This window comes from Anabas testudineus, chromosome 12, assembly GCF_900324465.2.
Source record: "Anabas testudineus chromosome 12, fAnaTes1.2, whole genome shotgun sequence".
Classification (NCBI taxonomy): domain Eukaryota; kingdom Metazoa; phylum Chordata; class Actinopteri; order Anabantiformes; family Anabantidae; genus Anabas; species Anabas testudineus.
Window position 1 is genome coordinate 16,597,035 of NC_046621.1, and position 22,295 is coordinate 16,619,329.

The window sequence follows — 22,295 nt, forward strand, 5'->3', positions numbered from 1 at the left end:
CTGCTTAGAGAGAGCTTAGGAAACATCAAAAGATGTTTCATTATTTCTTCTGACAAAACCTTTAATTTTACTCCCAGGCTCACAAGTGGCTCTGACTCCTGCCATCAGGTAAAAGGGAAGTGAAAGTAAAAGGACAGATGAAATGTTTGTTTCACTCTGAGGAGTCACCATCACTATCATAGACGATCTTTGTCAATGGCGCCGGAAGCTCCGTTACCTAGCAACTAGCAACAACAAACGACACAGAGCACAGCACCGACGTTAATGCTAACGTTAGCCAGAGTGCTAACTTAGCAGCTAAGTTCTGTGCATAAGAAAAACCAACCAGACTGAGTAGCGTCAGAAAATAAAATGGTGAAACAAACGATACAGATATTTGGTCGTATTAAACCTACTAAGAAAACTACGGCGGTAAGTGGGTAACTAAAACTTAATTTTTACACACAACTAAAGTTAACCAAAAAGATAATAGAAAGAAAGTAGCACTTGCGTTAGTTATGTTTAGCTAATGTAGGTAGCGTCAAAGCACAGGTTAGGCCACACTGAATACTAGCTATGCTGGTTCACATTAAGTATGTTTATTATTCTCATGTTATCAGAAAATAGCAGGTTAAACTGCTGTAAACACAACACCTAGGTAGTTCCCCGGAACCCCTCTGGTTAAGCTACATTTTGTGGACCTGTGGTGGCTTTTTACACTGCATTTTGCATGTTTTAACCTTAATTTGAGTGGATTCGTGAACCATGCGTTCTGCAAACGTATGGAAGTTGTTGTATTAGAATCGATTCTACTAAATGACCATCAATGTAGAGTGATTTATACACTACAGTACAAAAATAATACAAGTAAAATTGGAAGTGTACGTTTTAAAATATGTATCACAGTCATTTAGGTGAAACTGTGTGTGTTCGTGTCAAACACTGGCAATGTCATATATGAACCAACCGATTACTGGTTAATATATAATAATAATAATAATAATGATAATAATAATAATAATAAGGTTATTGTGTAGCTGCTTTAATTGAGCATGTAAAAGATGTTACCTGTTCATCAAAGATTTGGCTGTTGTTGGCAGTACTTACTGCTAGCTACTAATGCTAATAATACTGCGAGCTGGGCACATCGAAAAACAATCCAATCATTTAGATCTTATCTCTTATTCCTGGGACTATAATAATTACATCAGTGTCTACTGTGCACTAGAACACATGTCAAAGGTCACAGAAGGAGATTTTTTAGACTGACCCAGCCAACCTTACTTTAAATGTCGTCCCATATTAGAGCATTGTCTATAGTGGTTCAATGTTTTAATTTTTTCTTGTCTCCCCAACTACAGCTCTTTATTTTGGCATTTACTTTCCAAACATTGTCCCTCTATATTCAGTTTAAATCGCCTTGTTTCTCTGGAGTTGACTCTGCTGTTGTCTCTGGCTCCCCCAGGTGTACTCTGTGGACAACGAGGAGCCGGCAGGTGCTACTCTGGAGTTTGTAGTGCCCAGGGATCTGGCTGATGGCTTTGTTAATAACAAAAAGGAGTGCTACAAGTTTAGGTAGAGTGTCTAGAGAATTTCGAAAAGCTTTTCATGTATTTTTCTAAATCAGGCAACTAACTAACACTAACAAAAGTAACAATCTATCTTTATTGTGGAAGGAATAAAGACAGCATACATGCACCAAGGTGTGTTGCCCTTGAGAATTTAAGCGTTCAAGATTGCATAAGAACTTTTCCCATAAATAATTCATCCACCAGTTCTGTCACTGAAGAGCCAGAACATCTGTTTAACGTTGGTGGTGAAAGCTGCAGCCTTATATACCCTCTGGGCAGGGCCTATGCCACGCTTCCAAGCCCTAAATTCACAGTCAGGGAGTCAGACAGCAGTGGACACTGAGAGCCTTAGAAAACCACAGTGTCTTATAATAGGCTGTGGAGGTTCCCTTGTGCCCTTATAGAAGTGAAATGTCCACATTTAACAATCTTCCTGGGCGGATTCCTTTCACATCTCTCTCATCTTTCTTTGGTTTAAAAGATGATGGTTGAGGCTGCTTTAGAAATAGTGACTAAACTCCTCCACTTGGGAAATTAAATTACTTGTTCAGTACTGCTGTGGGTTAATGTGTTTAGTCTTGGGTGTCTGATATGAACCAGCAAAATACTGTGCATTTTTCTATATGTTAATGTTATGTAGATGCTCTTAACTATTCTGTTCTGCGAAATGTGTCATAGTAGTACTGTTTTTCTTGTTTACCCTTGTCAAGGTTCCAAAGAGTGTTTGATCAAGCAGTCAAACAAGAAGACATATTTGAAAACATTGCCAAACCAGTAGCAGACAGGTAAATCTTCCTTTTTTTCTGCAAGATTACTAATTTAAATAAATGTTTTTAATCCAAGGTGAGGAAAGTTATGGGATTTCTTAAAACCTTTTGTCAACTCTGAAAACCTCTGCCTTTAGTTATCCCATTAGCACATAAAAATGTCATGTCACTTTCAGTTATCACTGACTGCCTATACTCAGCACTGCTCATTTCTCCATGCTGTCAGGCCACACAGGCTTTAGCCAGCCTTGTTGACAGGAAGTCAATAAAGCTCGGCTTTCTTAAAGATGGAAATAGAGGGTCTCTGTGATTTTTGGCATGCTTTACATACTTAAACCACTAAGTGGACTGAGCTGGCAGGCAAGATGGCACACTGTGCCACTATGAGTGTGAGAACATTTGCATGCCACAACACAGAACTATACCAGATACTGCAGCTACTCACTAATTTTGAGCTTTGGTTTAATTTGTCATGTACAAGGGCCTGATTAATTAGATTAACCAGCTGATATGTGATCTTAGAATCAACAGTACGAGCCACTTCTAATTTAAAATCAAATCAAATAGAGCCACCAAGCCTGGGTTTTAAATGTAAAATCCTACATGTATACAGTATTTAACTGTTGATATGCCCAATATATTTGACTGATTTGCTTTTCAATGTATATTGAAATAATGTATTTCAAGTATAGGTGCAAGTGTTCTCATCCATCATTTATCAATACAGCATTTGATTGAAACAAATACACAAAAAATTTCTATACACAAAAAAAAGTCACCACCTGGATTTAACTAAGTAGGTAACAGCCTCCCATTGGGTTCTTACTCCATGGATGATATTTTTCAGCTGGCAACAAGTTATTTAACCTTAACTGATGCAGTGAGTAGCTTCTCATTTCTTAAGCAACCATGTCAGAAGACACATCCTGTGGTCGTTGAAAAGATGTTAATCTGTTTCAGAAGGGTCAAATTATTGGCATGAATCAAGCTAAGAAAACATCAAAGGAGACTGGTGAAATTACTAAAACTGGGTTAAGAACTGTCCAATGCATTATCAAAAATAGTGGGGAACCATCATCTTCGAGGAAGAAATGTGGTCGGGAAAATGTCTTGAATGATCGTGATCGGCGATCATTTAAACTTTTAGTGAAATCAAATCGTAGACAAACAACTGCAGAACTCAAGAGCATAAGAACATTTCCATACTCACAATGCGAGTGGTTCAGGGAGCATGACACATCATTTTCACACATGGATTGGTCACATCTTGAGAAACTTTGGGATGTGCTGTGTTTTATGTAATTTATGTAACTCTGGACAAGAATGAATGTTGTAGCATTGGAGAGGCTTATCGACGGTCATGCAATGCCACTGTGAATGTCAGGCCTGACTTCCAGGAAGAGAAAACAACTAACAAGAGAAGGAATGTACTTGGAATTTCCTGTGATCTAATGTTGGTTATGCTGTTATGTGAACAGGATTCTTCCTTTCCTCCTCACAAACCTCTGTCCTCCTGGCTCAGTTTGGCCCCTACCATCTCCTCAACATTCCACCCCAGTGTTCTTAGTCACAACAGGGGCTATTTGTGAAATATCGCAACTGCTTTGCATTATCTTTGCTATTAGACAACATATAAACAGCATGGTGAGACGTCTGGATGGGGTAAGTAAGGACTTGGTCCTGTCTCACACTGGTTCACTGACGTAGGTATTAGGTTGCCCTCCCCAGCAAACCTTTTAACAGTCCCCCCTTTGTTGTGACAGATGGCAAACATCAGGTTAATACTTCAGTCACAACCAGTCTGTGTCTTGCCGTATCAATTGCCTTGGCGTCTTTTAGTCTCTGATATTACTAAAGTATCAGTAGACTAGATGACATTCTTCATTTCATCCAGCTTTGACCACTCTGTCATCCCGACCAGACATTTCTTACTCAACTGTCAAGTCCTTGCCCCCACTGCAGGATGTGCGTTTACACACCAAATGTTCTGAATTCCACAAAGTTTTAACTTTTTAAATTCAGTCTCACCACAGAGGTTACGGCACTGGAGTGAATGGAGTGCACCATTTTCCATTTTACCATTGCCTTTAAAAACAATCACAGGAAAAAGCCAAATCTTAGAACAAATATATTTATATGGTAATGATAGGGATTGTTGAAACAATACAACAACTGGAACTGATGTAGGCTAAGTGAAAGCTGATAAATATGTACTGTAGTTTATGTTATGATATCTACATGGTTACAGTTAGAAGCACAGATGGTCCATGGATAAATGTACAGTTAGCTGGATCATATCATGTGCAAAATATCACTGTCTTATAGTTACAAAGAATGAATCATTGTATCCAACCATAGCAATTTAGTCTCCTATACCCATGTATAATATCATTGAAAACTGAATAAATCACAAATGCAAGATAATTTTATCCAGGATTAATCCATCGATCATCAACTGTTAAAAGCCAAATTAATTTCATGAGAATTAACAGGATTCGTTCATCTAAATTATCTATCATGTTAGTCTGAATTTCTGGTCACAAACATAATCAAATTTTGACTGACAGAGTATTTTTCCTAAAGCCATAGAGTTGGAAAACATTTATTCAGTTTTAGTCAGATTTTCTTTAAACCAACTGTGTTGCTTTCACTGCACTAAAACTCAGTTTCATGCACACAGGCACCTATCCTGTTAACTAGCAGTAACTGTCATCCTGTTGTTTTTGTTGGTATTCTATCATATGTGCCGCACATCTAGTTTAGCCAAAGGTTCTACCTCGCTTATTTGCACATTAGTCCCTGACTCTGTGTCTGCTGTGGTGTAACCAAAACCGAATCATTTCAACCCCAATACAGTAGTTTAAAAACAAACCAGCAATAATAGGTGCAGGAGAGGAAGAGCCAACGTAATGATGTTGGGCTGGCAACGCAACACTTTTATCTGGATTCTAATCCATTTTCACAAGGCTGTGAAAGCTGCAGGCCAAGCTCTAACAAGAATGTGGGTCTGTTCAGTTTTATCCATAACTGTGCTACGTTAAAAGATTGGACATATATATACTGCTTTTCATGAAAAGAATAAGAATATTTGGGATGATGAGTTGCCAGTCTCTAGGAAAGCTGAGGTGGAAACAGGAACAAGCACTGGGAAATGCCCAAGCCTCAGCGGCAGAGCCTAGGCCGCATCATTAGCACTGACATTAAGCTAAACACTGAGCTTGTGTCTTTTCTTCCCACTGCCAATCATTGCCATGGCTCAGGCTAGATTAAATGGACATGCAATGGCCATCCAAGTTAGACTAACAACTACCATATTCAAAAGTGGACACAGTTTTTATATAAAGTAAGTGCAGCTTTTTCCCTTACCATTCTGCAGGGTGTGGAGCTATTTAGCACACAGGAAGGGGAAACCCACACACTACTCAAATACTGGGTTGGCAGTACCATTAAAAATAAGTGAAAGGCTTATGTTCATTTATAATTGGTCTTGAAAAATATAGTTATCGTTTTCCTTGCAATTTCAAAAACGTTACCCTCACCCTATATCGAAGCTTGTGTGTTAGAGGCCTCTTGTCATTTTACTATTTCTTCCTGGTTTATTTCCAAGACTACAGACCAGAAGGGTTTTTTTAAATCCCAGTTTACTCTCCTATGATACCATCATTTTGGATGTTCACTTCATTCAGACAGAACTGGATACCATTGGTTTCTATGGCCTTGTGCACGTGCAAAAAGGCAGCTCAGTGCCAGACCAAAATCTACCAGGCCCTGCCTGGTCGAGTGGGTTTGGGCCTGTTTTCTGTCGCCATAAGAGCTCTCCACTTACTGCCATCTTTTCCTGTGGATTTAAAATGTCAGATTCAATTGAGTCAGTCTGTTGCCGTGGAGATATCAGGAGATAGGAAATGCATGACGCAAATAAGCAAGAATATGGCTCCAAACACAAAAACAGATGCCATATGCTTTTTTATTACGTGGCTCTATATTTTAAAAAACAATTTTTTTTATTTTTAGGCCCATTATTGTTTGCATATTTTAGTTTTAGCAGCTAAAACTGTTAAACTGTCTTGACTTCTTATGGTACTGCTACACAGTAGCATAGTCCTTCCTGTCTCAAGTTTTGTTTCAACAATACTATGTGTTTGTTCCTCCACCTATAATATATTGGCTATACTGAATGTTAAAGAAAAGTGTTAATTTCAATGAAACTGTATTTCTTAAACACTTTGAAATCTAGATAATGTACACTAAACAGATAAGTAGTTGGTAATATTGTTGGTATTACTGCAGACATGTTCAGGAACTCATTGAACCTACTATGCTTATCCTGTCTCTCTTTCTCTCTCTCTCTCTCTCTCTGTGTGTGTGTGTGTGTGTGTGTGTGTGTGTGTGTGTGTGTGTGTGTGTGTGTGTGTGTGTGTGTGTGTGTGACTCACCCTTGGCAGTGTATTGGCTGGCTATAATGGCACCATATTTGCCTATGGCCAGACGGGCAGTGGAAAGACCTTTACCATCACAGGAGGAGCTGAGCGCTACAGTGATCGAGGCATTATTCCCCGCACCCTGTCCTACTTGTATGAACGCTTCAGCCAGGTCAGAACAGCATGACTTGATTGTCTTTCCAATGACATTAATCTAAAGTTTTATTGAACTGGTTAAGACAGACCACACAAATTGCACAAATAAATAAACACAGGTGAAGTGTAAATTTGTCTAGTTACTGCACCTTTATACCATCATTTATTTTCACACTTCCTTTTGTCAGATGTCCTAGTCCAGCTTTACATGCTGAATGTTTTGCTCCACAGGACAATAGTATGGTTTATACCACACACATCTCCTACCTGGAGATCTACAATGAGACGGGATATGATCTTCTGGATTCCCGACATGAAGCATCCCGACTAGAAGACCTACCGTCAGTGTTTTTTTTTGTTTGTTTGTTTGTTTGTTTTTTTTGTCTTTTGCTGTATTGATGCTCCAGGAACATTGTTACTTTTGAAAATGTCAGCAATAACACTTAATCAAAAAATCCATTTTATATCTTCAAAGCATGAGCTCATGAGTGATTCACACTAATAACATTGGAAAAAAATGTCAGTGAGTCCAATATTCTCCCAAAGACTTGTGGGTTCAGCTGAGCCTTATTCCTGAACAGCCATTTTTTAGCCTGGCCTGGAGTCACCGTGTGGTGAAACGTGGAGTCTCTAGCATTTACCACCCCACTACGCACTGCCAACTGACATAATGAGCCTGTTGGGACAGCAATGGATGTGGTCAACCTGGTGGTAGACTCTGCCACTGGAGTAGAGAGGGTCATGTGTAGAAATAGTTTTTCATAGCCAGTTGCTGCTGCAGTTGTTCTGAGGGGAAATTCTTTTTCATGTCCCACTACTTTTTTCAGTAGTTTCTTATTCTTTTTTTCTTGCCTCTCTGCATTTGCCCGTCTGTGTGACTGTGTCTGTTTCTCAGTGTTTATCCTGCTTTATTTGTTTAGTTTGAGTCCATCTCTCTTTATAATTATAAATTCCATCTGTCTTGAGGTTTTTATATGTAATTCTTTTGCCTGTTTTTGTCACACTCAATACGTATTCATCACAAACTATACTTTGGACTTCCAGGCACGACATCGTCTTTGGACATCATTTTGGTGTTTGTCTTGTACTTTCTCGTACGAGTTCCATTTAAGTTTCTTCTCTCCTTTTTGCTGAGGATCCAGCTCAAGGTTTAGATACCCACAAATCACAGTCTTCTGGAAATAGACAGTGCCCGTTTTTTAACCATGGTGTGGCCGTACTTGCTGATTTAAGGAGTTGTGGCAATGACAGATTTTTCTTTGACTGTTGGCCTGCTTCTGTCTTTAGTTCTCTTCAGTACCATTTATCTTCTTTCTTACATTGTTTTCTTGTCTTTTCTTGTCTCCGTGTGTGAACTATTTGCATCATGGATTCCAACATCCAATGAGCTCAAAAATCTGTAAATTATCTTGTTAACTTATTTATCCCTGTCATTTTATTTATATTAGTGTAAAATACTCCACAATACTCTAATCCATTAGGGTAGGGGAAGGGTGTTTGGGAAAAAAAACTACCAATATACTGTTTGTCATCATATTAATATTAATCTTGTTTTATCAAGCCACTTCAATTAACTACACAAAATAATATAATTCTCAACATGTGTTATCCAGTCAACAATCACCTGTTTGTTTTAAAAAGTGAGCCCTGTCGGTTATCAAGTTATAGACCCCCTGATAGATAAAGCACATGTCAAACTGGGTTGCAGCCCACACTGACTTGCAGATGTGGTTTGTTTGGATTTAAAACTGAATCAAGGCCAAAGTGACGGGAGGGAAATAGATGACAGCACTTGCACAATTAGCTGAACCTAATTGCTTCAGTGTTGACTCATTTGGGTTTTGGCTTAATTTGTCTTGCTTTGTAATTGTACATTTATTTTCAGTTAATTTATTAACTGAAAAAAAAAAGTTCTATAAAGTTTTTCTTTTCCTTTCCAGAAAAGTGTTGATCATGGAGGATCCAGATCAGAACATCCATCTCAGGAACCTGTCATTGCAGCAGTCGGCAAATGAGGAAGAGGCACTGAATCTGCTCTTCCTGGGTGACACCAATCGTATGATTGCAGAAGTAAGAAAACAGGGATTCTATCCAACACATGAGCAATGTACAGTTTAGTGTGACTTCCTCATTTATATTCGGACACAACTGATGCGGTTTTGTAAGGAGTATGTAAGGACTGTATGCAAACCAATCCTAGGGTTGGACTGGCATACAGGGTATTTTTTTCTGCCCATAAATGCAATATGCATTTTAAAAGCTACCTTAAGACCCCTTTAAAATATTGTGGTTCCTTGTACCATGTTTTTTTCCAGTAAAACTAAGCAATCACTCTGTAATTTCTGTTTATATTGTGGTGTTTTTTTCAACGCTCAGACACCCAGACTCCCCACGCTGATGAGACATGTGGTGGTTCAGCTTTTGCTGTGCAACCTGAGGTTTTGAGCAAAGGGCTGATCTTACCTTGTTTACTCCGGTTGCTAGTTTGTCAGTAAATAACAGAGAGTAAAAGTGAACTGGGTGATCAGGATCAGGTTTAAATTAGAGACTTTCCCAAAGTCAGTTTTTGATGTGGTAAGAATAAAACCAATGCAAAAGAAATAGTTTTGGGATCTAAGATGGAATTTCTTCAGTACTCGGAAATGGGTTTATAAGCTAGTATCCTGCCACACAACTTGTGTCGTGTATAAGTAAATGTGTCCACCAAGTGTCTGCTACACTGAACATACTGTAGCTTATTACCAGAACAATATTGCATTTGTTGTTGTTTTTTTTCACCTTGAGGACACATAATCTGTGTCCCCTGCTATAAAATATTTGGGGATATTTCAGTGGCAACACATTTTTGGTTGTTACACTCAAGAAAAGGCACAGTCCACCCACACTGACTTTTGTGAACTCATCCTCTCTTGGACTTCAGAGAGGAGAGATTCCTTTTGAGCCTGAAGCAAACAAAGAACCATCGTAGTCAATTTATCACTGCCAGAATCACCCCAGAAGTCTTCACTCCTCATAGACTTCAAATAGAATTAATAGCAATGCCTTCTTTATCTCTTTTTTCCAACCATGTGGACAAAAGATGACACATCCATTCACATTGCTCTCAGCAGAACACAAGCTCAGTCTCTTTGAGAGTTGGAAATTGGACAGGGAATAAAATACACCTTCTCAACTTCTGACCCTTTCTTTAACCTCATCAGGAAAGATTTCCTCTCATCTGGTCTTTTCTCTATATCCTTGTTTCTTCTCTTCACATGTGGGGATGTAGGACCTGGACCTCTCTCACTCAACAGCTAAAACCTCTTTGTGAACTCATCCGAGTGAGCAGGGTAAATGGCAGATGGTCCAAATGAGACTACACTCACGAATTCACCATCTCTAAATGTTTTGGGCCTTGCAGCACAAGATTGCCCTTTATAATGATGCACTACAGCACTGTGTGCGGTCTGCATGTAAGATCAACATAGCCAATTTAGAGCATTGGAAAGTAAAGGAAATTACTCTAATGAGGTTGCATTGTCCTGCCGTTTTTTTATGCATATTTTAGCGCAACTGTGTAGACGTAGTTGTTTCAGTGGGCATGCAGTTTGTGAACATTGAAACATACACACAGTAGCTCTTGTGCTTTTGTCTTTACACTTTAGTTGTACTGAGCTAGTGCTCAGTCTTGATAATTACCATGGTACAAACAACATAATAACACTCACAGATAGGAGCCAACAATTGCTCCTTATCAATGGACAGCTGCCAGTGTTTTTAATTTATTTATGAGTGCTAGTATCAATTTAGTGTGTGCATTAGCAGTCAGGCTCTGTGCAAACTCTACAGCTGATCACATTGGTACAATAGATAAGTAAGAACTAAGTGAAACTGAAACAAGTTCAATTACATGGACACTTGATCCCTAGCTTTGAGCCTTTTTTCAGTCCTGTACGTTATCTCTTGCCAACATCTAAGGGCTTCACATTACTTTAAGGGATACTCTGTGGAGCCAAAATAGATGTGCGCAGAGTAATGGGAATTTGGACTGATGAAAGAGACTACAGCGCTGGGTTAAGATGGTGAAACATCTGTGAGGAGCTTACATTACATATAACAGTTAGACATTGACACATTTATGGCAACACCAAGTCAGGGTCAGAGCACCCTCTCAAATGAATGACCTGGAAACTCTATGATGATGTTTTCAAGTAGTAAGAAAAAGCATCCGCTTGAGTCCATACCATATCATTGCTACGGCAATTATACAAAAGGAAAAGATGATCAAAATTTTTTTCTGATTTCTGATTTTATGTGCTTCCTCCCAGTTCCCTTTATATACAGTACTGTGATCATCACCATGGATACCAAATAATCAAATGACGTTTTTTAGAAATCATTACAAAAACTGCAGAAAAAATCCAATAACCATAATTGTGCAGTGTGATTTGTGCATTTGATTACCACATTTAACAAACACTACACTCATGTTTTTTCTGTGTGTCAAGAGAAGGAAACAAACAAAACACAACCAGTAGAAGTCCAGTACTTGGCAATAAATGTTCAATACCTCAAGGAGGACCCCATGAGTAGTCCAGTTAATAATACTTGCTTGTGCAAAATGACTCATGCACACTCCCTATTTCTGCCTCTTCCCGGTTCCTGCCTGACTTCTGTTGTTTCAGTGACCATCAGAAAATCCACCTCAGTTTCAGCTTTTGGAAAATTTTCACAGTGTTTACTGCTCATTGGTTACACATGGTGCATGTTTGATCTTCAAACCAGCCAGAGCAAGAAAGAAAAAGAATCAATAGAAGTGGAAGTTTTTCATTGTCCTTATTTGAATACAGAAAATACCACAGATGGAGAATAAAACTCTTTTTTTCTTTGTTTGTGTTCACCATGTGTAGGGATTGTAAAGGATTCAGAAAACTCTCCCACAAACCTAATTGCAAAATTGAAAACCTTCTCTCACCACTCTGTTCTTCTTTCTGTCATGTCCAGACTCCCATGAACCAGGCCTCCACACGTTCCCACTGTGTTTTCACTGTGCACTTGTGCAGACGTGAGCCAGGTTCTGCCACCCTGCGGCGTTCCAAGCTGCACCTGGTTGACCTGGCCGGATCAGATAGAGTTAGCAAAACTGGTCTGAATGGACAACTGCTCACTGAGGCCAAGTACATCAACCTCTCCCTCCACTACTTGGAGCAGGTAATCACGTTGTTTGACAGTTTATTTCAAAATCTATTTTAAGTGACAAATATACAAAATATGCCTTTTTCACTGATCCTGCCAGGTAAAAATATTTTTACCTCACTTATATATTTAGCCATAATTAATTTTATGTGAGATGTTTTACTTGAAAGATTGCATTTTCCTCTAGCCGAACATATAGCCATAGACTGTATGTTACAATTATAATTTTGTAATTGCTCTTTTCCTTAGGTGATCATTGCTTTATCAGAGAAAAAACGCTCCCATATTCCATACAGAAACTCCATGTTGACGTCTGTGTTGAGGGACAGCCTTGGTGGCAACTGCATGACCACCATGATTGCCACTATGGCAGCTGACAAGAGGAACCTTGATGTGAGGATAGATTTTCAGTTTGGATTCATTTTGGTTTCCCCTGATTCAGCTAGTTAGCTCTGTCTGTGGTTGATGTAACTGATCTTTCTTTAAACCGTATATTGTTGTCTAAACAAGTATAACCAATATGTTCTAAAGAATTTACTCTGTATAAAATGCTCTTTCATTGTTGCACAGTTTATGTCTCTTATACACTGCCCATCCAAAAAGAAGTTGCACACTCTAATATTTTGTGGACCACCTTTAGCTTTTCATTACGGCACGCATTCACTGTGGCATCGTTTCAATAAGCTTCTGCAATGTCTTTATTCCTGTCCGGAGATCTTGTGTTGATGATGGGAGATTCTCATTGGGGTTAAGGTCTGGACTCTGTGGTCTTCTTGGGTGACAGCAATCGTCGTCCAGGACGACTCAGGTAGTCAACCTCATTCTTTGGACACATGACGTTGGTGAACCTAGACCTGTGCAACTGCAGCAACCCCAGATCATAGTACTGCCTCCACAGGCTTGTACAGGAGACACTAGACATGATGGGTGCATCATTTCACCCGCCCTCTCTTCTTACTCTGATGCGCCATCTCTCTGGAACAGTGTAAATCTGGACTCATCAGACCGAATGACCTTCTTCTATTTGACAGTTCTCAATGTAGTTTTAGTAGTTTCATCAATCTCCTTAGATGTTTTCTCTGCTTGATTCATGTCAATAATTTGATCCTTCTGAAACAGATTAACATATTTTTGACGACCACAGGATGTGGCTCCTCAGTGCATCAGTTAAGTTTAAATAACTTATTGGCAGCTGAAACATAATCATCCATGCAGTATGAATATAAGTATCCAATGGGAAGCTCTTACCTACTTGCTTAGTTAAATCCAGGTGGTGACATTGTTTTTGGACGAGCAGTGTATATTGTTCATAGGCATTAATGAAATGTAAATGTACTGTAGCCTCCAAACATCTCAACATCTTGGGTGAGTCCTTGCATGCATTCACTTAAGTGTTCCACTGATCAGCCAAAACATCACTAACACCACTTTGTTGTCCCATGCATGGTAAGTATGGGAAAAAATGTAATGCTGGCTATGACTGACAGGCGTTAGAACTCCTAGGGCATCACACCTCCCTGTGTATGGGACTGAGTGACCTCAGGCTAATCAGAGTACCCATGCTGCCCCCTGTCCATCACAACATTTAAAGCACTAGGTGGTGTTAATGTCCTGACTGATCAGTGTATATTAAAAAGGTTTACTTTGTAATTACAAGAAAAAGATTTTAAAAAAAGGTTTTCCTCAGGAATCCATCTCTACATGCCGCTTTGCTCAGCGTGTGGCTCTGATCAAGAATGAAGCAGTATTGAATGAAGAACTGGACCCTGCCCTGGTGAGTCAGTCAGACACTTATGGCACTTCAGCAGTCACTACAAATACTGTAGTTTAGCCACACAATCACACCACAGAAGCATGACTTAATTTGCTGTTTCATTATGGTCATACCCTCCACATAGCTTCCAGACCTTAAATTGATCTGCAAATGAATTGCAATGAGAATCCAGCTTCTAAATGTCACTAGCCATATGCTGAAGTGTCGTATTTAGGTTTCCAGTATCATACTAACTTCTCCAGTGTCAGACAGTTTTCCACCTTTAACACTGAGACATTTGTCCATCTTGTGTTATTTAGACTGCTCACAGGTCCTGTTTGCATTCTCTCTCTATCTTGTTTACATGTCTCCAGTTCTGTTATGACATATCTGATTCCAATACCCCATGGTCCTTAAGAAAACATCCAATTGTAAACTGGTGTGTGTTTATGCATCTTTACATGCAGCCACACAAAGTAGTTCCAGACCAAATGTTCTAGATCTTTGGACACAGTGTCATACTTTTAAAATTGGTTACTGAGTTGAGTTACTTTCAGTTATTTGATTCAGTACCTATATAATATGGTTACATAGAGAAGACGCCAGTGCAGGAGATGTAAAGCAGAGAAAGTTTTGAACAATTCTCACTCACTCATATTTACATATACAAGTAGTAGATCTTTCTGTATATAATGACTTCTAAGAAATAACATAGGCTGAACTGATTAGCCAGGTAAACCCTTGATGATGGCTTTCCTTGAGGATCCTTATTACACATTCTGTCTGTGCGTGCCAGAAAGCAGACCTGGTAGTAACCTCCTCTGAGGCTATACAGTAAGTAAATCATCACAGTTATATCTGCTTCCTCTGCTCCCCTCCCACATCGATGTGCCTCAGGATCTACTGCTACCGTATTACTGCTACTGAAACTTGGCTGGCCATTTGCAAACCCTACAGAGGTATTTTTAAGAGAGTCTGCGGCCAGCCCAGTAATTGTGACAGTGTCTGGCTGCTCCCAATCGGGTACGGCACAGTTACAGCTCCAGGCAAACCCAAAATCCATGGGCAAACTTCTTGTCTCTGTTTATGGCTTTTTAGTGTGTTTCTCATTTTGTTCGCTGATCCCATTTCTTTCTATGATCCCTTCTATCTATCTCTCTCCTTGGTTTGCTGAGTGGAGAAAAGTAAAGCCTGCTGTGCAGTTTGCAGATTAAAATGATGTCATTTATTGTGGTTTGGGGTGACGCTCAGACTCCTACTTTTGGCGTGCCCCGTCTGAACACACACTGTCTATTGGACAAGCAGACTGTGGTAATTGATTTAAAACCTGGAGTTTGCTTTTCACAGTCTTGCAGTCAGTGTTTGCATTCCAACCACACACTCCCTTAAAGATTCTGTACTTAAGCTATAGGCTGCAAAATGCAATTCTTTAAAGCTTGAACAGCAGGAAACTAGCCAGACCAGACAAAACAAGTCTCTCATGGACAGGAAAAGAATGAAGTGTTGAAAGCGTGACCTGTGATCATAATGAAGTCAGCCACAGTGACTGCACCATATACATGGCAAGAAAAAGTAAAAAATATTCCAATCTTTCATGTCTTTATTGAGAACAACCATTAAAACATCATAGTGCTAGTGGAAAAAGTATGTGAACCCTTAAAACCTTATGTTGCACAATTCATCTCCCCCCCCCAATCACTGCAAGCTGGCCATGCCCTGGTGCAGCAAAGCAGGCCCAAATCAATATGTGTCCTCCACCATACTTTACGATTGGGATAATGCCTTCATGATATGCAGTGACCTTTTTATTCCAGATGTAGTGCTAAGTGTAAATAGTTCAACCCTACTTTTATCAACTTCATGGTATCCTGCCATAGACACCCTGCTTGTTTAATCTTTTACCTACTGTAGACTCATGAACACAGATGTTAGACAGTGCCAATGATGCCTTTATATATTTGACTGTCTCTCTGGGTTGCTTCTTTACCTCATTAATGAGTGTTTGTTGTGCTCTTGGGGTCATTTTGATTGACTGTCCACTTCTTGGTAGAGTAGCCACAGTAGCAAAATGTCACCATTTGTAGATTGTTTGCAACTTTAGAGTGGTAAATTTCTAAGGCCCTTGACATCATTTTCTAACCTTCATCATCAATTCTTGATCATAGCTCCCCTGAAAGCTCCTTTTGGTGGGGCATGGCTCACATAAGCACATTCATCTTGTGCAGAGCAAACTCAAAAGGTTTGAGTGGTTTCCAAAATGATTTTTTTAACAAGACTCCAGGTATGCTTACACCTGTCCAATTAGCCTTTTTGAGGTCATTATTCCAAGGGTTCACATGCATTACATTAAGGTTTTTATGGTTGCTTTTAATAAAGACATGAAAGAACAGAATATTTTTGTGTTATTATTTTAAGGCACATCATATTTGTTAACACTCTTGACTTACATGAAGATCAGATAACGTTTTATGACAAATTAATGCAGAAACCCACAAAATTCTAAAGGTTCACATATTTTTTCTTGCCACTGTATGGCTGACACTGTTAGTTCCAACAAGAGCACTAAGATTAATCCTAATTCTCCATTTAGACAAGCAATTGTCAGAGAAGACATTTCCTCCACCTCTGTAGTGTTTATCTCAGGTCGAGCAGAGGATTTGGCTGGGTTCATCTGAACATGAAGCCTCTGTCTACTTATACACATACACATACACACACATACACATACCTGCGAGTGAAACAGTAGCTTGCTTATAATCCACCAGAAAGACGTGGTGTGAAAGTGTTGGTTTGGTATTTGATAGAGCAGAGTGGTGTACAGTAGTAGTATAGTGCAGAGCATTAGTACACCACTCTGTGTACACTACTGGTGTACAGAGCGCTTCTATCCATAGTCTACAACAGCTAAATGAAAACCATACCTCCTCTTCCTAAAGAAAAAATAGGTTTTATAATAGCAGCAATGTTTGTCAGTAGCATACAGCATAATTTATGCCCGTTTTAGGTGTCTTCTTACATTTACTCTGGTGGTTTTCTGCACCGGCTAGAATGTATGTATTCAGACAGGTAATAAAACTTTTCCATCACTGTAATAATCTTTGTGCTGCCTGGATGTGCAGTCTTAACATAAATCTCCATAGCATATGGTGACATCATCAGTCACATGGTCTGAGTCAGTTTTTATTCAGAGTGGATGGAAATCTGCTGTGGTGCTGTGGTACCAGTGTGGGCTCGACGCTCTGAAATAGACTGCACGATTCCGCTGACCAACAGCTGGCGGTCAGCTTTTGAGGATGCAGCTGGGAGAATTACATCAGACCATGAGTTCCAAAAAGGAGATACAGGGAGCGGCTCTGGTGAGAGATGGTCAGCTATGATATTTCATGTTAAGAAAATATGATATGGGCTGGATTAGGGGCAAAGTTTTTGTTAAGTTAGGTGGCATCAACCCAAAACCACACCGCAGGTCTGTTTCTTCTCAAGACCATCTTGACTTGACAGTGTCTGACTGTATGACTGGCTTTGGCTTTTCAGTTATAAGGTGTGTCTGCCTGAAGTTACATGAGTCACTCTGACCTTTGACCTAATTTAGTTTTATTTGACCTTTGGCTCCCTAGCAATTGTGTGTGAGTATCACCGTGTGATTCCAGCACACAGTCGCCATTTTCTGTTTTATTTACACTTTGCCAGTGAGACAGTTCCACTCTTTCAGCCTGCTTTAGTATTTTGCAGTGTGGTCGAACTGACTAGTGATATTAAGGTGAAGGTAAACTGAAGAAAGAAGTGGGTCACATGGCAAAAAGAACAATTGCCAGTCATTTTCTAGTGGTTAAGTGTGTTGTTTTGTGGTGGGATTTGTGTAGAATTTTTATTACAATCAGCAGCTTTTTGTGTTGGCTTATTTTTCCCCACAATTAACATCTAACTGCATGTCTAGATGACATGTTTAGATGTAATAGTAATGTAGAAAGGTTCACCCTATGAGAAATGACCAGTTAAAATCTTGTAAAACTCCCTGCTGAAAAATCAAGCTGAACTGACTTGTGGGCCCTTTCACATTTAACCTGTTCTATATCTCTGTTGGCACACTACAATTAACTGTTTAACAACAAAATAAGGATACTTCTCAAGTGGATTTACCTTTAACCTTTTCCTTCAGGTGTGGACAAAGAGATTTAGGATTGAATCTCACTTAAAAGATTTTGTGTACAAACAATGAAGAATCAATTATGGAATGCACTGTTAGTGGTGTAGTGCAGCAGCAAGTGTGCAAGTGTTCAGATAAGTTCTCTGGATTCTCTCTTCTGACCTTGATACTGACCTGACCTGATAGTGTTATTACTTTGCAAAAATAGCTTAGTATGCCCTAATGTGAATAACCAGCAGTAAAAGGTTTTACGTGGATCTATGTTTTTTGCCACTGAAACTGTTTACGCTATTTTATGTTTTGCTTCCTGCATTTTCTCGCTGAAGCTGGATTCATTTAAGTTTGTCCAGAAAACACATCAGTACAATAAGCCACAAGATCAATTTCAGATGGATTGTCTCATCAGTTGGCAGCCGCAAAATTGTGTATTTAAGCATGTGCTTGTATGTGCATTTTTACATTGTGTGTGTTCACAAAGTGTACAGTAGATTGCTAACCTGTTTGTTTGTGTGTGTGTGTGTGTGTGTGTGTGTGTGTGTGTGTGTGTGTGTATGTGTGTGTGTGTGTGTGTGTCTTTCAGCTTATAGAACGTCTGAAAAGAGAGATCCAGTCTCTGAAAGAAGAACTTGCCATGTCGACAGGAGAGCAGAGAGATGACCAGCTAACAGTAGAGGAGATCCAGAAGTATGTCTCCTCTATTTACTTGATACTTTGTCCTTTTAATCTAGTCAGTGTATGAACCTTGGCCTTCAGTGCAATGTTTAGATATCCAGATAGCAAAAGAGCTGAGACACAATCAACTCACTCAAAGCAGGCTTTATGCATCAGGGTTTTACAGTTTTTACTTTATGTGTGTATACCATAACGATGTGACCTCAGTGAAGGACAATGCAGACATGTATAGAGCCATGTTGTCTCTGTCAGCCCTCTAGGATGTTTGCAGACCCAGGGAGGATAGAGTAGTTTTACATTTTTTGTTTGTTTTTTTGACTCTTTTCATAGGCATTTACAGTGACTTCAGTGACCCCTTCCCTTTTGCACTGTTGTAGATTTTTATTTTAATTGGATAGAAACAGACATTGAGTAATATTTAATAAGAATTCTTTTGTAAATTTATCAAACGTGAAAAACTGAAACCTCTTTCCTGATCTTTTGCTGTGGCACACCAATTGTGCCAGGTGAAGCCTATTTCCTTTTTTTAAACCCAGAGATGTGTTTAGAGAATGACCTGGAGCTGCAGCAAACTGAATTGATGAACTATGACTGAAGTACAAAATCTCTGTAGTGATGATATTGTGCAGATGTATCGATGAAGCTGAAAAAAAAAGTTTCTAAATCTCGGGTTTTCCCAGTAGCGCAATGACAAGTGTGCAAGTGCTCAGAGAAATTGTCTGGATTCTAACTTCTGAGCCTTCTGAGCCTGACTGATAGAATTATTACTTTTACTATACTATTACTATAGCTATATAGCTATATAACCACGTAAAACCCATGTTTGGGGTTTTACGTATATCTATATATCTATACATTTATACGTATATATATATATATATATATATAGACAGATAGATAGATAGATAGATAGATAGATAGAGATATAGATATAGATATAGATATAGATATAGATATGTATCCATTGGCTTAGTGTGCCTTAATGTGAAGAACCAGCAGTAAAAGGTTTTATGTGTGTCTATTTTCTTGCCACTGAAGCTGTTTAATGCTATTTTATGTTAGTATTAAACCATGACCTTAATGATTGTGAAATTGAAGAAGGGCCTGGTCTCCTCCTAGACTTGGCAATCCTTTTGACTGAGTAAATGGGTAAGTTGCGTTTTGGCAAGGAAAGTAACCAAGAACCCACCGACCACACTGACAGAGCTTCAGAAATCCTCTTTGACTAAAAAGCATACAGTATGACAGCCCAATTAGACTTTTGGGATCAGTCTTTGGATGTCCTTGAGTGGCCCAAGAAAAGCCTAGACTTTAGAAAGTCTGCAGAGAAGTTTTTTTAATCTATCTGCAACACAAAGCACTGTCCAGAAAGTGAGTAGGTCTAAATCTTTCCTAAAGCCACTGTAAGTGCAGTTCATTTGCATTTTACCATGCTCAGTTATGCTCAGTTGAAGCCTCATTCACTAAGGCTTAAACAGATCTACAGTATGAAGTGCCTCAGCCAAGACTACTTTATTTCTGCTCTTATACAGTACTCAAAAGGCAAAGAGACCCTGTCAAGCAGGCCAGAGTTCAGACCAAAAGTTCCATCGAGGACTAGGCACATTGCCTGTTCAGGGCTGATGTATTTACCGTTCGTTGGCCCTCTCAGTTGGCCTTTTTATTATTTCCTCTCTACCCAGCTGATTATTCCAGATTTCCTCGTTTGTGGTTAAAATTCACAGAGAAAAGCTTTAATGTTGTCTGTTGTTGTAACCGCATTTACAAGATGTGTTGACTTTTTCATTGCGGAGAGATTGCACATATCCTGGTTTGTTTGTTCATACATTTCCAAATGCACCTTTTTATCTTTCGTGAAGACTAACACTGGTGCCTCCAGTGCTTTATAACATGCAGTACCAAACCTTTTCATAGAAGCTGAATGCACTTTAAGTTGACTTTCATAAATACATAAAATTAGTTTGCTAGATACATACCATCACCTCACATCTTGGAAACAGTATTTGGAAACTATCAAATTCAAGCCATTGAAAGATTAACTTTTTCTTTTATATAATATTGTCAATGGCATTTAAGGGCATTCTCAAAAATCAAACTTTATATCAGAAAACCACTGATGTCTCGCAGGGCCCTGAAACACGACCGCTATGTTTGTTTTTAATCCTTTGTCATGTAAACCTAGCGTGTTTCTGCACTGAACACGTTACGGCGGAAAATAAAAACCGCACATTGTCGTGCCTACATTGGATCCTTCTGGTCCATTGCCTCCTGGTCTTTTCCAGTGGCCCATTCCAGTACTTGAAGAACCAATGTTTGGACTACCATCTAGTGATAGTTTATTAACAGGCTGGTCCAGTGGAGCTGGAACACATGTTGAAGTAAACAGTTTTCTTTGACCAGACCCACATTTTTAAACATCAGAAGTACTCCGCAACTATACGTCTTAACTGTTTGAGTGTCGTTTAATGAAGAAGGATTATACCATGGAATTTGGAATTGGTTCAAGTTTTGGTAGGTTATTAGAACAACCATGTCTGTGTTTATGTCTGTGTGTTTAGGTTGGAAGACTTAGTCAAGGCCTTTTTGGATGACCCGGATCCAGACATGACACTGTTGTTGGGACCAGACATGAGAAAAATCCAGTACTGTTTCTCCATGCTGAAGGTAATATACTATGTATTAATTCTATCTCTGTGTACAGTGTTGTGTGATACCCAAGATATTTTCAGTTCCAGTTGCTACACTAGTACTACACAAGTCTAGCATAAAGGAGGCCTTCTGTAATTATCTTCTGCTGTAACAATGAAAAAATCTGATTAGATCAATAAGATGTGACAATGACACTGACTGACTTCACATTCTCAATCTATGAACTCAGCAATGACCAACTGACCAGTCATTTCTTCTAAATAGCTCCCCCTGCTGCACTCTCCTGGGTGATGCTTTACTTTTGAATTAATAACATTGATTCCTGTAGTCACACTTCTAATCTAACTTAAAATCTCATGTTTACCCCTTTCCTATTGATAACATTAACAAAAAATAGAAGTGTACCTATGTCTATAGAAAATGTCAAAGATACTGCTGTGTCTTAATTATTTTAAGTGATACCTAGTTTTATCCAGTGCTGTTGATGTTCCCATGCTCTAGCTTGACACTCTTGCTTTGCAGTTATTTGCCATCTTATTAGATGCAGGGCGTAATGTTGACATGTCATCGTCTTTAGAATTTGCAAGACAACAAAATAGTAAACCTCTGTGTTGCTTGGTTTAAACAAGTGATTGTCTTGATTGACATTGGGATTTGAGATAGTGATGCACATTTTTCATTGTTTTCTGACATATCATAGACAAATCACAAATAATGTGAATTTGATTCAACATTTCTTACGCAGCAGCCAGTAACCCACTAATACTAAATGAGCACAGGGAAAACACAGCAGTGCTCATGCTGCTCCTTGGCTCTGGTTTGGTTGGAGTTATAGCAGCCACCAGAAGCATTTCCAGATCCTACTTGAATATCTGTTTATCTCTCTTTCAGTTTGTTATGATCCGCAAACTGTCTCCTGTTTGGTTTACATTCCTCTGAGCATCACCCCAGTCATACTCCAGTTATTCTGGATCTGGTTTGGATTTGAACTTTTTTCTCTTTGTT

At 39.1% G+C, this 22,295-nt stretch overlaps 1 protein-coding gene across 2 annotated transcripts in view; it reads left to right on the forward strand.

The window, feature by feature from the left end:
• Positions 1–278: 278 nt before the first annotated feature.
• Positions 279–22,295, forward strand: part of kif6 (kinesin family member 6) — a 45,586-nt gene continuing 23,569 nt past the window's right edge. The window contains exons 1-11 of one of the 2 annotated variants that reach the window (XM_026353820.1): positions 279–411; positions 1,445–1,554; positions 2,261–2,335; positions 6,763–6,910; positions 7,126–7,235; positions 8,835–8,964; positions 11,878–12,084; positions 12,319–12,462; positions 13,757–13,843; positions 18,550–18,653; positions 21,200–21,305. In XM_026353820.1, the coding sequence (XP_026209605.1) occupies positions 352–411; positions 1,445–1,554; positions 2,261–2,335; positions 6,763–6,910; positions 7,126–7,235; positions 8,835–8,964; positions 11,878–12,084; positions 12,319–12,462; positions 13,757–13,843; positions 18,550–18,653; positions 21,200–21,305 (1,281 nt within the window). In that variant the 5' untranslated portion in view covers positions 279–351. The remainder of the gene's footprint in view (positions 412–1,444; positions 1,555–2,260; positions 2,336–6,762; positions 6,911–7,125; positions 7,236–8,834; positions 8,965–11,877; positions 12,085–12,318; positions 12,463–13,756; positions 13,844–18,549; positions 18,654–21,199; positions 21,306–22,295) is intronic. The other variant, XM_026353821.1, reaches the window with a different exon arrangement.